General features: G+C 45.3%; 1 protein-coding gene across 2 annotated transcripts in view; it reads left to right on the forward strand.

The window, feature by feature from the left end:
• Positions 1 to 14,207, forward strand: part of LOC126534307 (protein-cysteine N-palmitoyltransferase Rasp-like) — a 76,685-nt gene that overhangs the window by 31,254 nt on the left and 31,224 nt on the right. The window contains exons 10-12 of one of the 2 annotated variants that reach the window (XM_050181581.2): positions 1,033 to 1,234; positions 3,373 to 3,517; positions 8,611 to 8,885. In XM_050181581.2, the coding sequence (XP_050037538.1) occupies positions 1,033 to 1,234; positions 3,373 to 3,517; positions 8,611 to 8,717 (454 nt within the window). In that variant the 3' untranslated portion in view covers positions 8,718 to 8,885. Of the gene's footprint in view, positions 1 to 1,032; positions 1,235 to 3,372; positions 3,518 to 8,610; positions 8,886 to 14,207 lie in introns of those variants that run through there. The other variant, XM_050181583.2, reaches the window with a different exon arrangement.

A 14,207-nucleotide genomic window follows, 5' to 3' on the forward strand; every position in this document is an offset into this window, starting at 1 on the left:
ACCCAAATCGAAGAACATCAACATCTTTGCGCTTCCTTGCTCGTTAGAATATTGTGAATCGTGCTCAATAGGGAAAGTCTGGAAACAGAGGAGTAAAGTTGGGTAGCTTATGTCGCACAGTTTGTAGGGCGACAAGAAAATTGGTTACAAAGCATGAAAACGAAATAACGACAGGTAGTGCGCAGGCTTATATGCACATATTCCTGCACGTGCTTCTACGCGCTGCATCTCCAGCAGGCTTTCTCCTGTACAATGCGAAAACGGATGCTGAGCTACCGCTACAGGCGCGGTGGCTGAACCACTTTAGGCAGTTTCACGAGCGACATTACCTTCTGACTATCCTTGGGCGCTATGGAGCACAATGTTTGCTCCAGCGCGGTATTCATAGGCGTACCATAGCTTCACGTCTAGCCGAAACTTCCCACCTAGTGTGGGATTGGCCATGGACAGAAAACCAACCAGAAGCTTCTCGCATCGCTGTGGCCGGCAATTTTACAACAGTGGATAAAGCCAAAAGGAGAAATCCTCATCAGCATAATTCTAACCATCATCATCGTCGTCATCTTCATCAGTCTATTTTATGTCCACTGCCAAGACGAAGTGCTCTCCCTGCGATCTCCATTAGCCCTGTCTCTCGGCGCCAACCGGTTCCAACTACCGCCCGTGAATTTCCTAACTTCATCGCCCCACCTAGTCTTCTGGCGTCCTCGACTGCGCTTCCCTTCTCTTGGAACTAGGATACGGGAAACGCATCTTAGGCTCATGCATGTAACATCTCCCAGAAGCACAGATGCTCGTGTCCTTCGTAAATTTCTTTTTTAGTTTTCTTTATTTGTAGACACTGCAGGACTGAAGAAGTGCTAAGGCAGGAGGGGGTACACGATACACCCTTTTCTCATAAACCAGCCCCCTTTCCCTTCCATGTAGCTCCTGAAACGGTAACCACCAAGAGACGATGTCGTAAACGCGTAGAGTAAATAAAAAAATTTATCCATTGCGAAAATTGCAAAAAATTTATTCGTGCCCCGGTAGGTATTTCTACGAGCCCGTGGTAGGCAGCTGCAGAGGCGCTGGGTGGCTACTGCTGGGAGCTGCGGCATCGTTCGCCTTCACCTGGTTCTGGCACGACATGGAGAAGGCGGACGGGATATTTTGTGCGCTCAGCCTTCTCGGCATCGCCCTGGAGGTACTAGTAGCCGAGGCCAGGAAATCGGCGTTCGCCAAAGCACTCGAGGTATGTTCTAGACCTTCTCGACTATTCATGGTTACGAGCCTCGTCTCCTTGTAGCAATTCGCGTGGTTACACTAACGGCGTACACTAAATCTAACTAACTAACGATGTACACTAATGGTGCAAAAACTAAATAACGGTGTACACTAACACCTCCGTGTACGCTAATATGGCGGTAGTACCCTAAATGAATTAATGTTTGGTGAAAGTCTAGACAGTTGAAACAGGGGAGAAAAACGAAGGATCACCGGATTCGCTGGCAGCAATGTTGTTTTTAAGTGCGAAGATCTCTTTCTTAAGGAAAGCTTTTGGGAAGACCTGTACTCGGGGACAACTTTACTTGCCGGTGCAGTGAAAGCTGTGGGAACCGAAAATAGGTGCCTCCCTACGCGACACGATTGTCTCCAAATTTATCTATAATTTTCACATTTTTCGAGTTTAAATAAGTTCCGCTTGATTTAGTATTACGTTAAAATTGTCATGGGAAGTAGTACATATTAAAAAAAAAACACTTGTTTACTTTGGAATAAAATATTTTCAGTATCTTTCTTCGCTTCCTTGCTTTTAATTTCGTTTCTCGGACAGCGCGCTACACTTCCTACCGACTTTTTCTACAACCAATATGGCTCATTCTCTCGCGCGATGGAGTTGGGGGGGCACGTTCGTAACCCAACGTCAACATTAAGTATTTAAGAACAAAAAAAACATTTCACAGGAACATAGTTCTCACAAAGTTCTGATGTTTCAATATTGCACTTGCAACGGTAAAATTAATACTTCGGCATATGCTATTGAACATACAGGTCTATTCTCGAAGCTGTCAATATAGGCAATGGGTGTACACAGCATGTAAGGAAAACCGAAACTCGAACCGAAATCAAGCGGCTGCACTACTTGGCGGAGCAACGCGGTTTTGCTAAAGCTTTGCCTCCCCAGCCCTAACTTCCCTAGCCTTCACTCCACTGGCAAGATAAGTTGTCTCCGTGTATAGAATATCTGTCAGTGTTGATCTACGACGCCTTAATATACAGACTGTCTAGTCAGCGCAGTCATCTCAGTGAAACGCTAAAATACAATGTCGTAGGGCTCATAACTGCATTGACGATCTATAAACATTTTGTAGACTACATAAATCTCTCTCATCGGAAACTTTTTCTTCAAGAAAGAAGAAACAGCGCCCAAATGCAGCAACACAGAAAACAAAAAGGAAAATGTTTCTTTTTTTCTTTCGCTTTCTCGCGATTTCTTGCGTGCTTTCATTTTTGTCACACGACGAAAACCAGTAATTCCTAAGCTCACCGCCACATTAAGTGGTCACTGACCCCCGCCGGCAGCAGGCTGACGCCCGCTACCTCCCTGATCGCGATTCATTTGTAACTAAACTTATTAGCCTAGAAGATAATCATTGCTATTCTTTATCCCCAGCAAGTGCTCACGCAATTGCCTGGCTGTGGCGAAGCAAGCGTTGCGGGAAACGAGTAGCGAACACCAAACCTAAGCTGATTAAAGCGCGTGCGGAAAGCGCTTGCGCTGGTGTTCACGAACACGTCCTTACGCTAAAATTGTCCGTACAAGCCTGAGGCAACGAATCGAGTTGCGAGACGTATTATTAAGGCAAAGCTTTCCTTGCGAAGCCTGCCAGGTCAGGGAAGTCCGGAGTAGGTTAGCAAAGAAAGCTTACCCAACCCCCTAGTCGCAAGCATGCTCAGATCGCGGACAGTGGGCTCACTGTCAAACCACCTAAGACGAACCGAGTTTCACTTGTCACCTCGTGGTTCGTTGACAGACACGTTCTGCGTAGCACGCTTACTCAGTGAAGATAGAGATTGCATACGCGCCGCCGTCTCTGCGAAACGACATTTCGTTCAGTAAGTGAAACAAAGAGACTATATCAGTGTTTGCTTTTCTCACCATCAAAAGAAAAACGCAAGCTTCAACGTTTGTATATTGTAGCCTTACAATTTATACTGACGATGAGCATCACTTATTATCTAATACGGAATTTACGAAATCCCACTGTTGTTTTCTTCCTTTTTTTTACCAACTGTCGCCCGGTTCATGGTCGATCCCCTGTAGTGGGCCAAGCCACAGGTATCGGCACCAAACAAAACGAAACCGAACCATATTGTTTTGGGCTGCAGGGTCGGTACCTGGCTACGCCTGGACGAATGCGAGAGGCCAGAGCGTTTCTGGGCTCCCCACACTACCTGCTCACCATCTGCGCTTGCATGTTCCACCTGGCTGAAATGGACGTCGTGCTGATCCTCTGCAGAGGAGTACTTCATGGTAAGTCAGTAAAGCTTTATACTGCCTTGGGTGGTGGCTCACCCTGGCTGGTAATCACAGACCTCTCTATTGTGAAAATACTACCATCGACGCAAAAGAAACAGGCCGACAGATAGGTTGTGGAAAATAATAACCTCTATAATATTTCTCAATATGCTACCCGTCTATTCAGAATATCTCATTTAACATCCAGGGACGATGTGAATAGAGCTCTGTTTGGTTCTCCTATTTACAATGATGGTCGCTATAGACAAAAAAAAAAGCTATTCACAAAACATTCTCGTAACAGTGGTCAAGATTTCGTTTGCCTTAATATTGAGTCTATATGTCGTGTGTTGACGGGCTCCTTTTAGCTTCAAATAACGCGGCGAGCATGAAATATCCGTTTCCAAAAAAAGAAAGTTTGGCTACTGTATGCGTGTTTCTTTAGGAATCAGATTTATCCCAAATTTACCGCATATGAATGGCATGAAAGCACTGGTCACACATCGACAACCGCAGACAAGCTTAACAAATTGAGCATTTGACGATAAACTCGTCAGATATGGCAGGTTTGCAAGTCGGACTGTAGGGTTGCACGCAGCGTTTCACAAAAAATAAAAGACTCAAGTAATAACCAATCTCTCAGCACATCGAGCAATACATTTATCTGAATGCGAAAGGTGGCGCAGTTCTCGTTTCTTCCTTCAGAGTTGTTTCCTAATGCATGTACTCTGTACCGCTGGAGACAACAAGCAACAAGTTATGGCAAGAATGTCACCGGTTAAACGCTCAAACTCACAACAAATCACTAACGATGCAGCGCAAACAATTGGCCTACACCAGCTTCGGTGTACCTTTCTAAAGATAATTGCTGCACACGGAGTGCATGAACAAAATGAGCACAACAGATGTACCCCATTTCTGACAAAGCAATAGGTGGAACAATCACAGGCACAGCCGTGAGCCTGTCCAACATGCATGGCTGGCATATGATTGGACAGTTGTTACTCAAATGCAGAAAAAAGAAATGAAGCAACACGATGTGTAGGGGAAGTGCACAACTTATTTCGATATAGCGTTTTGCAATATTGTGACTTATACTGCTGTGTATATACTACGCACATACATATTGTGTGCTCAAAGGGATCTTTACTGTGGACAACTAACAGTGCAGAACACCGACAATAGGTGCACAAGCACCGTCGGATGCGCTCACTGATAATCAATGTGCCTGGACTCAATGATCGACTGGAGCCTGCGACAGCGATATGTAGGTTATCCGGTATCGGACATAAAATATATTAACTATACTAGCACTAAAGAGATAACTCTGAAGACCGCACATCATCAGAATAACGGCACAAATTGTATGTGGATGCCTGGGATTCAAGTGCTTCTTGGAAAATTTTTGAAGTTCTTGTACCTGTTCCACGAATGTGTCATGTAAACTTGCTTCAATAATAATGAGAAGAAGAAAAAGAAGAAGCAGCGTGTATTCAAGTGCCCAGGAACAACCTCAAGGGACTTGGTGCTGGCGCACTCGGTAAAATAATGCACATGAAGAACAGTGCAAGCTCACACACACATACACACGCACGGACACGTGAAAAAAGAATAATAATATCAGGAATAGAGATTTCCACAGAGCATACAATGTGTACACAAAGACAATACGAAGCAGAAGTGGAGAAACAGAAAAAAAAATATTACAGAATGACCAGACACACAACAGATATGAGAATTTTCGTTCAGATATTGAAATATCTCTGCAACTCCTTTCAGGAATATATTAAAATTAGGCATAAAGATATTCAGAAACTCTGAATGGGTATTATATGTCGCCCGCACCTTAGATTGAGGGTCACAAAAATCTGAAGGCTGGAAGTCGCGCTCTTCCTTTCTGCCTTTCTGTGGATTGTAAAAGCGCACATTAAAAAGCAAGTGTGAGCACCAGATTTTTTTTATGTATTAATTTGTGGAGAAAAAGAAGATCCGATTTGGTGCGTCAACAAGTGAGGGTAAGTAACGTGAGTGTCAGTGTTAGCTCTATGGATATGGCAGGCTTATAATAATAATACTTTTATTTCTCATGCTTCATACATGTACATACATGAATGAAGCCTGCCGAAGCATCATAGGGTTTGTAGGGCAGGGCATCACAGACAGCCAAAGCTGTGCGTGGTACGCAAATGCATGTTGCTTAAAATAAGCAGCAAAAAAAGGGTAAGGAACATAGCCGTTTAATAATTACTAATTATTGCACAGAAATCTAAAGAAAGCAATGAGGTTGCCACGGAGAAGGGTCATTGTAAATTATGTTGAACTAATGATGAATAAATACGAAACAAGGCAAAGGCGACATGATCTTATGGGCCCATCTTGTGAATATAGTATGGCCGATTTAATTACACCCATGTTACTGTCTAAAGCAAAAGACTTCAGGAATATTTCCAAACATAGAATGTCACAATAACGCTTAACATAAACACACGTTACGCTAGAAGCATTGTTTCTGCAAACGTCATGCATGCAAATTAATTGATGGCATAGAAGCGTTATAACTGTATTGGATGATTAACCCGCATCAGCTATTCCATCATATGTTTTGTGTAGCCAAAACAAAGAGACTGGGTGTCAGTTCATTAAAGGATGTTCTGACATAGCAACGGCGAGTTCGCCTACTATACCTTTAGAATAGCTTGGTATGCATTGATTTTGTTTCGGTCTGATAGATCGTTATGAGGCATATAGAACTTTGTGTTTATTGGACCAATAATGCTGTAACACGATTGCGTAGGCGCAGAGTGAAATAAAGTTAGGCAGCCTTAAATCCGTAACAACATCTAACTGAGACGGGAGACCCAAATTATCAGCAATGTTTTTCAATAGTGAACCCAACATGCAGTTATTTGTTTTGTCATCGAAAGTAGACTATCAACCCATAACGCGGCGTGCCGTAACCTAATGCATGTGTGATAATTCGGAGAGAAAATGGCATGTAATAGGTAATTGTGCATCAAATACAAGAAACAGAACGAAGGGTTTGACTGACATAACCTAAATGTGAGTTGAAAAAATTTAAACCCCAGCATTTACCGACTCAGTCTGTTGAAGAGGTTTGTATGTGCATGGCCCACAACTAGATCTATGAAAGTATCAGGGATTGAGAATGACCTTTTTCAGTGGGTTATGAAAACAGATAATCTTTGTTTTAATCATTTTATGATTGATTAGATTAACACGCAGCCAATCCAAGTTTTTGTGGGATGCTTCCTGTAGTGCAGACATAGCATTTGAGTAGCGTTTCGACTGAGATAAAAAACTATGTCATCAACACACTCGAACAATGGGACAGAAACAGCCTACACAAGTTGTTGACAAAGTTATTATTTAATAAAGAACTTTGCATGGAACCTTGAGGTACGCCTGTCTTTTTACCTAATTGTTTACTGCAACCTTGGAATATAGAAGAACACTGCGGTCTGTCTGAAAGTTACTCAACAATGACAAAAATGCATAAAATGCACGAATGTTGAAGGTTATTCTATTCTGCTTTTTTTTTTCAGCGAAGCTCACTATGGCTAGAATCTGGCTTATCGCGTCGGCGCGCACACCAACAGATTTTCGTACGTGTGCCGATGCTGAAGATAGCACAATGCCGGGCCAACCAGTGGCGGAGGTGAAGCAGGCGTTAAGCACTCCTCAAACGTGGGTCAATTCCGGAGATAGTACAATACTGGCCCGATCCGCGACGGAGGTGCAGTTCACCATTATGGGGCCCACATACACAGCTTCATTGGCCATCCTTCTTCACAGAGTAGAAGGGCACTGGGTTTTTATAGCTTTTATTTATTTTACTGTTCGTCTGCAACATTGGTTTGCAGCGTTGTGTTGGCTGTATATTTGGACGGATGGACGGACGGACGGATGGATGGATGGATGGATGGATGGATGGACGGACGGACGGACGGACGGACGGACGGACGGACGGACGGACGGACGGACGGACAACCAACGTTGCAGAGGAACAGTAAAATAAAAGATTCAATAAAAACTCAGTGCCCTTCTACTCTTCCATGGATGGATATCCGCCTACTAAATTTCCCACGTCTAGTATGTTAACTACCAACAACGCTGTTGCCTGAACGATGGTACTAGTACCTGGCAAACAGTCAGAATTTGTCCACTCCTTTGGTCCAAATATATTTCTGGTTGGAATGCTGACTCATCGAAAGTTAAGTGACCGAAGCTTCCTAAAACTGAAAAGATCAACCGACGTCAAGGGGACATGGATATGCACAAATTGGGCATGTGCCTGTTGTTTGCCAATACCCCGGAATGAATGTGGCAATGTAACACAAGGTGCATGAAGTCCTAAATATATATGAGTATGTGTCGTAATTAACAGTGCCCGCACACCTCTGTTCCATATTCTTCTCTCCACAAGCATTATGAACTGCCTTCGCTACATAGAAAGCTGTGAGCTACAGGCGACGAGACTGCAGTGCTCGTGTCATCTGATAGTGCTTCTACCTCGCTAACTGAAACATGCATCGCGTCCTTTAGATTCTAACATTGTGTTGTCTCGGCGCGTTTCCATTGCACTTAGCCTTCTTTGGGAACTAGCCACGGTTTCTTTGAACTGTCTAATCCGCTTTCGGGCGCCGATCTCGATTGTAGTGATGTTTAACACAGCGGTAAAAACCTAACGATGGTATGGTACCACCATTGCATTTTTTTTACCTTTGTGACAGCTAGCGTTTTGAGACGCTGTCGTTGACATGATTCGCCACTGGTCGATGACTCAGGTCGTGTCACGCTGCTCCTCTGGTCGCAGCGACGAGAGGCTATCGCGCGACGCTGCAGTGGTTCCCGAAAAGGTCCTCGAGGAAATGGCGTTTGAAATACTGATTGGCTCCTGCACCAAACGAAGGAACAGTGACAAGAGCCCGTAATACACCATCCACCGTAATGCCACAAATCTCCAGCTCCCAAAGAATGCTAAATGCATGGTTGAGTAGCCGCCAGGGTTGGAACTTCATAATTTGTTTTCTCTCTCTGTTACCAAGCGTACTAAAATTTGACCAAGTCTATTCTTTCCCGTTCTGCAGGTTTTCCCTTCCCACTCGTACCTGTGTTGGTGGTCCTGTACAGCACCTGCCACATCTCCTTCGACGTTACAGAGTGGGAAGCAACGGCGAAGGGAAAACAAGCTTAGCCACTACGAGACACTGTGTTCTTCCATGAAATCATGCGCCCGACTTGGCGGCTGGGGTGGAAAGCCAGTCTCTTCCTAACCTTTCCTTGCTCATCCCATATTTTGTGGAATTTCGCTCCATAGCTAGTTCCTTGTTTATTTGTCAATAAAGAAGACGTTTATTTGAAACTTGGTATACAGCAAACAAACTAATTTCTTTGTTGCCTTGTTTACGCGCTGCAACATCATTATTTTATTTTATTTTTTGTTGGCAACCCTACTCTTACTGCAGACCGCGTTTAACCGGCTCGACACCAGAATACTTTCCTATGCGGGAGCTGTGACCAAAACCATCGCTGACGCAAAATGCTGCGCAAGCACTAATGCAGTTACTGCAGCGCACCTGAATAACCTTTTACACTCCTCCTCGGCGTCCTTCTGCAGGGCGTGTATTAGTTACTCACTTTCTATTTTCCTCTTTCTGTTTCGTTACGCCTCGCGTAGATAACGAGCCGAACGCTCGCCTGACTGATTTCATCGCCTTTCCTTCGATAAGGCTTCGACTGGGGCTATTTGTTTCGGCATCGTTCTGCTTACTGCACTATACTGTTCAGACAAAGGAGACAAAAAATCAAACGGACACACATGTGCACAACACATTGAGCACATGTGTGTCCAACATTTGTATTACACGTGCCTCAGAGCAATTAGACCATGTGCACAATATGGCTTCACCGGAACCTGCCCATTGTTCCTGCAGATTTATTTTAGAGAAAGAGATTAAATTATGGTTTTACGTGCCAAAACCACTTTCTAATTATGAGGCACGCCGTAGTGGAGGACTCCACAAATTTCTACCACCTGGGGATCTTTAATGTGCACCTAAATCTAAGTACAGGGGTGTTTTCGCATCTCGCCCCCATCGAAATGCGGCCGCCGTAGCCGGGATTCGATCCCGAAACCTCGTGCTCAGCAGCCCAACACCATAGCCACTGAGCAACCACGGCCGGTTATGTTATTTTAAAGACCGCCGGGTACACTCTCAATCTGTTGTCTGCAACGGATGCTTTCTGATAGCCATTTTGTTCTACCCGTTCCTACCGTCAGTTCAGAGGAAGAGCCGCAGGTGTCGACATCTCGCTAAGCCTTCCTTAAGCAACGTGCGTAGGAAGTATATTTCAAATATCACATGTGTTAAACTCATCGGCTGGCATTTCCGTAGAAACATGCTGCAAACGAAATATGGCTCATTACTTCACCAAGAAAAAGCATGATAAAAATGAAAGTTCAGAATCTTTTGTAGTTGAAAACATTGCTCCGACACGCCGCTACTGTATAGTATTGCTGTTCATGGCGCCGGCCTCCTCTAGCAGCGTCACCACAAACAGCCAGTTCTCGTGCTTGTAAAGTTTTGAGTCAATTTTTATGAGATATATTTCTGGCTTATGTGAAACTATTGTAGCGTTTTTTGTTTGACTTTAGTTATCTTGCGGAAGGCTGCATGGGCATGTAAAGTAGCCACTTCGCTGATACGGCGAAAGAGATATTCATTCGAGTTTATCTTAGTTTATATTACTGGACGCGAATGCAAGCTCGTTGTTCGCTGCAGTCGCACACGATTGTAAAAACTTTGAAGAAAGCAATGCTTAAACAAGGCAGTAATGCCGTAGGTCAAGCTTGACGCGACTCCGGTTCACTAAAGGTCACGCAGAGAAGCAGCTGTGTTCTGCATGCTTGTCGCCAGAGAGATCACGAGTCTGAAGCGCTTCCACAATGCGGTGTTAGACCCATACTTCTGCAGATGTCTCACGCCTGCCGCCTTGTGACCTTATAACTTGCGCTCTTCGCCCAGCCGAGATCCTCGAGAACACCCGGCAAAAGTCGATAGTCTTGAGACGCTTGTCTTGCGTCGGCAGCGGAAGAGAGACATAAACATGATGATCTTTAGGTTCGCCACTTTTCTTACATACCCCTTCGCTTGCGTGTAGCTTCCCTCCCCTCCCTTCTTTCTCCAATCACAGAAACAAAATCCGCTTTATTAGGTGACAATGAACAACTGTTGTCAAGTGCAATTTTATATTGAATTTTCATTTCCTTTTTTCATTTTTATAGGTAAATAAACTTATTTTTCTTTTTTCCCATCTCAACTCAACTTGTTTATTTCGATACGCCCATGTAAGCAAACAAGGAAAATATCATATGGAATACACCAAGCAATTTCTATCCGTCATTGATATCTATACAAGCCTACACGTCGTCAACTTCAGGATTCCCTCGTCGGCGTTGAATTCCATGTTCATGTTATGTAGCATCGTTTTCTTGGCACTGCACTTCATGGTCGGCATCTACTGACTGCGTTTTGAGGTTTGAGACTATCGATTTCAAGTATCAATAAGCTAAGAACTTTTCTCCTGTACGGTGACTCTGTAACGGGATCCTGTGGGGTATCCTTGTGATGGCGTGTGGAAGTGTCGTAGTTTTACCAAGAACGGGATGGGCTGAAGTTTAGAAATGTGCCGATAATTCCGCACAGCGCACAGCTGCCTTCGCAGCGCTCAACGAACGAATGAAAAATGACGATTGAATGTATGGCATCCTTGTACCGTTGGCGCGATGCTGACCTTTACAGCAATGCCTAAGCACTCTTTCTTGGCGTTTTTTTTTTCTTTGCTACACATTTGAAAAGGTTACCACATATGGCTCCTATTTGGCCCAGCGGCTTCGTCTTGCCAGGTTCAACGATAATCTTGGCAGTGTTCCATGAAGGCAGCATAGTTTCCATCTGGAATACAAACCAGTGGATGTTTTGGTTTCCCATAGAAGTGATTGGGTGAGTGAATGTTGTGGAGTGGCCGACCAATACGTGTAGATCACTGTGATGCTCGCATTGAGACAGCAATACATTTTTCTTACGAAATCGATGTGGAGAGCAGAGAAAGAGACAGAGAGATAGCTGATTATCTACAACGAGACGGGAAACGAAAGGTGCGTACCATTTCAGCCGGCGTCGCAGATGGTGACTAAGCATGTCGACTCGTGGCACGTCGGAAGGACGGAAACAAAAAACCGATACTGACGGTCGATACAGTGACCCTGAAAGGTAGGAAGTGCCAAAAAAAATATGCAGCTCAGTCCGTTTTTTTATGTTCGTCTATTGCGCGGCCATTCAGGGGATTCAATGTGCTCTCACTAAATTTGAAAAACGTGGTCTCTGCTCTCCAGCTTAAAATGGAACATCGTCAGCCTGCTTCACTGGGTCGTTGGAGTATCAAGCTTTGCCTACGCCGTTTGGAGTTTCGCCATCGACGACACAAGTAAGTTGAAGATCGTAAACGTCTCGAAGTAGGGTTATCGGAGACGCCATTGGGGCGAGTTTCACCAAGCGGGACGACGGTTCACGGCCACCTAAATCTAAGTACGCGGACGGTCTTGTATGCCGCCTCTACAGAGGGGCGGCCATAGTGGCCGCGGGAATGAAGTCCGCAACCATGAGTCCAGCATCCGCGTGGCGATATGAAAGAAAGTGAGTCACACGAGCTTACTTTCGACACAACTTGGATGTGCCAATAAGTGTAGCATAATGCAAATGGGGCTGAATACATAAATATTCTTTCGTAAGTGTTGTGCCCTGTTGGCCAGCCGCCTTCGTTAATTTGTCCAACATCATGATTGGTAGGCTTCTCCTCTCACAAAGAGTTCAATCCTAAGAACTTTTTCGCGAATGCAGCCTACATTGACACTTATTCCATAGCGTTGAAAATTATAATATCAATAGCAACCAGATGTCATTTTTGTATTACTCGACTGAGGTAAATTCTACTCGAACATCACGTTCAGTGCCGCCATCGATTTGATCGCTGACGCAGTAGCTTGCACTAGTCCGCGCTCACTCGTCATCCTACTGACGCCCAATCATATTCCTGAACACCGACTATCATTCATATTCACACTTTCAAGTACCCGCTCCCACAGGTATTCCCGTCCACTCGCACTCGCAGTCACTCACGTTCATATATATGCTGACGTTCACTCATCGCTTCGTCACTAACTTTTCCTCAAGACTGCTGAACGATTGTGGTGTGAAAATGAACCACTGTACTTGTTATTGAATTTATCGACCTATGACCACGTATGCCATGGGTAAGTGGCATTACATCGTCCAATGAAACGTATAATAAAAGGCTGCTTAGAGACCTTGAATGAGGAGCCGGGCTATGTCCCCATCGACTCGCACGGCTTACAAGAGAGCCCACATTGCGGCATTCTAAGATGGAAAAGTAAGGAGAGGATGCGATGCGAAAAATGTTATCAATGTTCGACTTATTAAGAAACACACCGGAAGTATACCAATGAGAAGCAGTTTTCTGCATAAGGTGCTGCATCAAAGATAGCAAGATGATTGGTGACGTGTGACTTGCAATGCAATCGAAAGTACCATGAACTTGGGATTGCAATTGACCATCCCATGCTCACGTTTGCGCGGCGTTCACACAGCTGCTCAGACACTAACCAGCATGTGCAGAAATGCCTCTTTACTTGAAGCCCAGGCTTGACTTGATCTAAATGGCGCCTATTGTTAACGCACCGAAGGAAACGCTGTGAGCGTCCTTGGTCACGCTAACGCCAGGCGTCATTCAAATCAAGTCAAGCAGGGGCTTCAACTTAAGTTGCATTTATGAATAGGGGGGCGGTTCAGGACTATGCAAGCGACGTATTAGCGAAAATAAATGCAGCTCTAAAGGCTACCAAACAATTGCGTCGATAGGAAGAGACAATGTTTAACATTCACCTGATTTCTAAAAAAGAAAACTACAGATTGGATTGGATTGGAAAAACTTTAATAGGAGTCCTGCAGGACGCACGTCAGCGCGCAGTGGGCGTCTCCCACGCAGGGACCGACAGGGAGTACCTGGCGGCCGCTGCGCGAGCCTGCTGGACGGCCCATTGCTGATCTTGTAGGAGCGGGCTTCATATCGTCTTCTCCCACTTGTCGGAGGTAGAGTCGGGCGGAGCGTTTCTGCACTCCCAGAGCACGTGTGCGACTGTCGCCGTGACCCCGCACGAGGGGCACGCATCATCTGGGTAGACGTCCGGGTAGATTATGTGTAAGGTGGCGGGGTTCGGATAGGTATCTGTCTGTAATAAGCGTAGCGTTAGCGCCTGTGGCCTGTTTAGTTTGGGGTGCGGGGGCGGAAAGAGACGTCGTCCCAAGTAAAAGTGTTTGGTTATTTCATTGTAGGTTACTGGGGCGTCCCTGTTCGCCTCCAACACATCGAGACGTGGTTGCCCGGGGGTGACGGCGCGGTCGGTAAGCGCGCGCGCAGCGTCGTGGGCTGTCTCGTTGAGGTTGGGCGGGGCGCCCGGGATCCGACCCAGGTGGGCGGGAAACCCGACGACGGTGTGGTGTTTGAGGGTGCTTGGATCAGCGCTGCTGAGAATGCGTAACGCCTTGACGGAGACGACTCCTCTCTCGAACGCTTTGATGGCCGGTCTCGAGTCGCTGAATATTGT

The sequence above is a fragment of the Dermacentor andersoni genome, chromosome 7 (assembly GCF_023375885.2).
Source record: "Dermacentor andersoni chromosome 7, qqDerAnde1_hic_scaffold, whole genome shotgun sequence".
NCBI classification, from domain to species: domain Eukaryota; kingdom Metazoa; phylum Arthropoda; class Arachnida; order Ixodida; family Ixodidae; genus Dermacentor; species Dermacentor andersoni.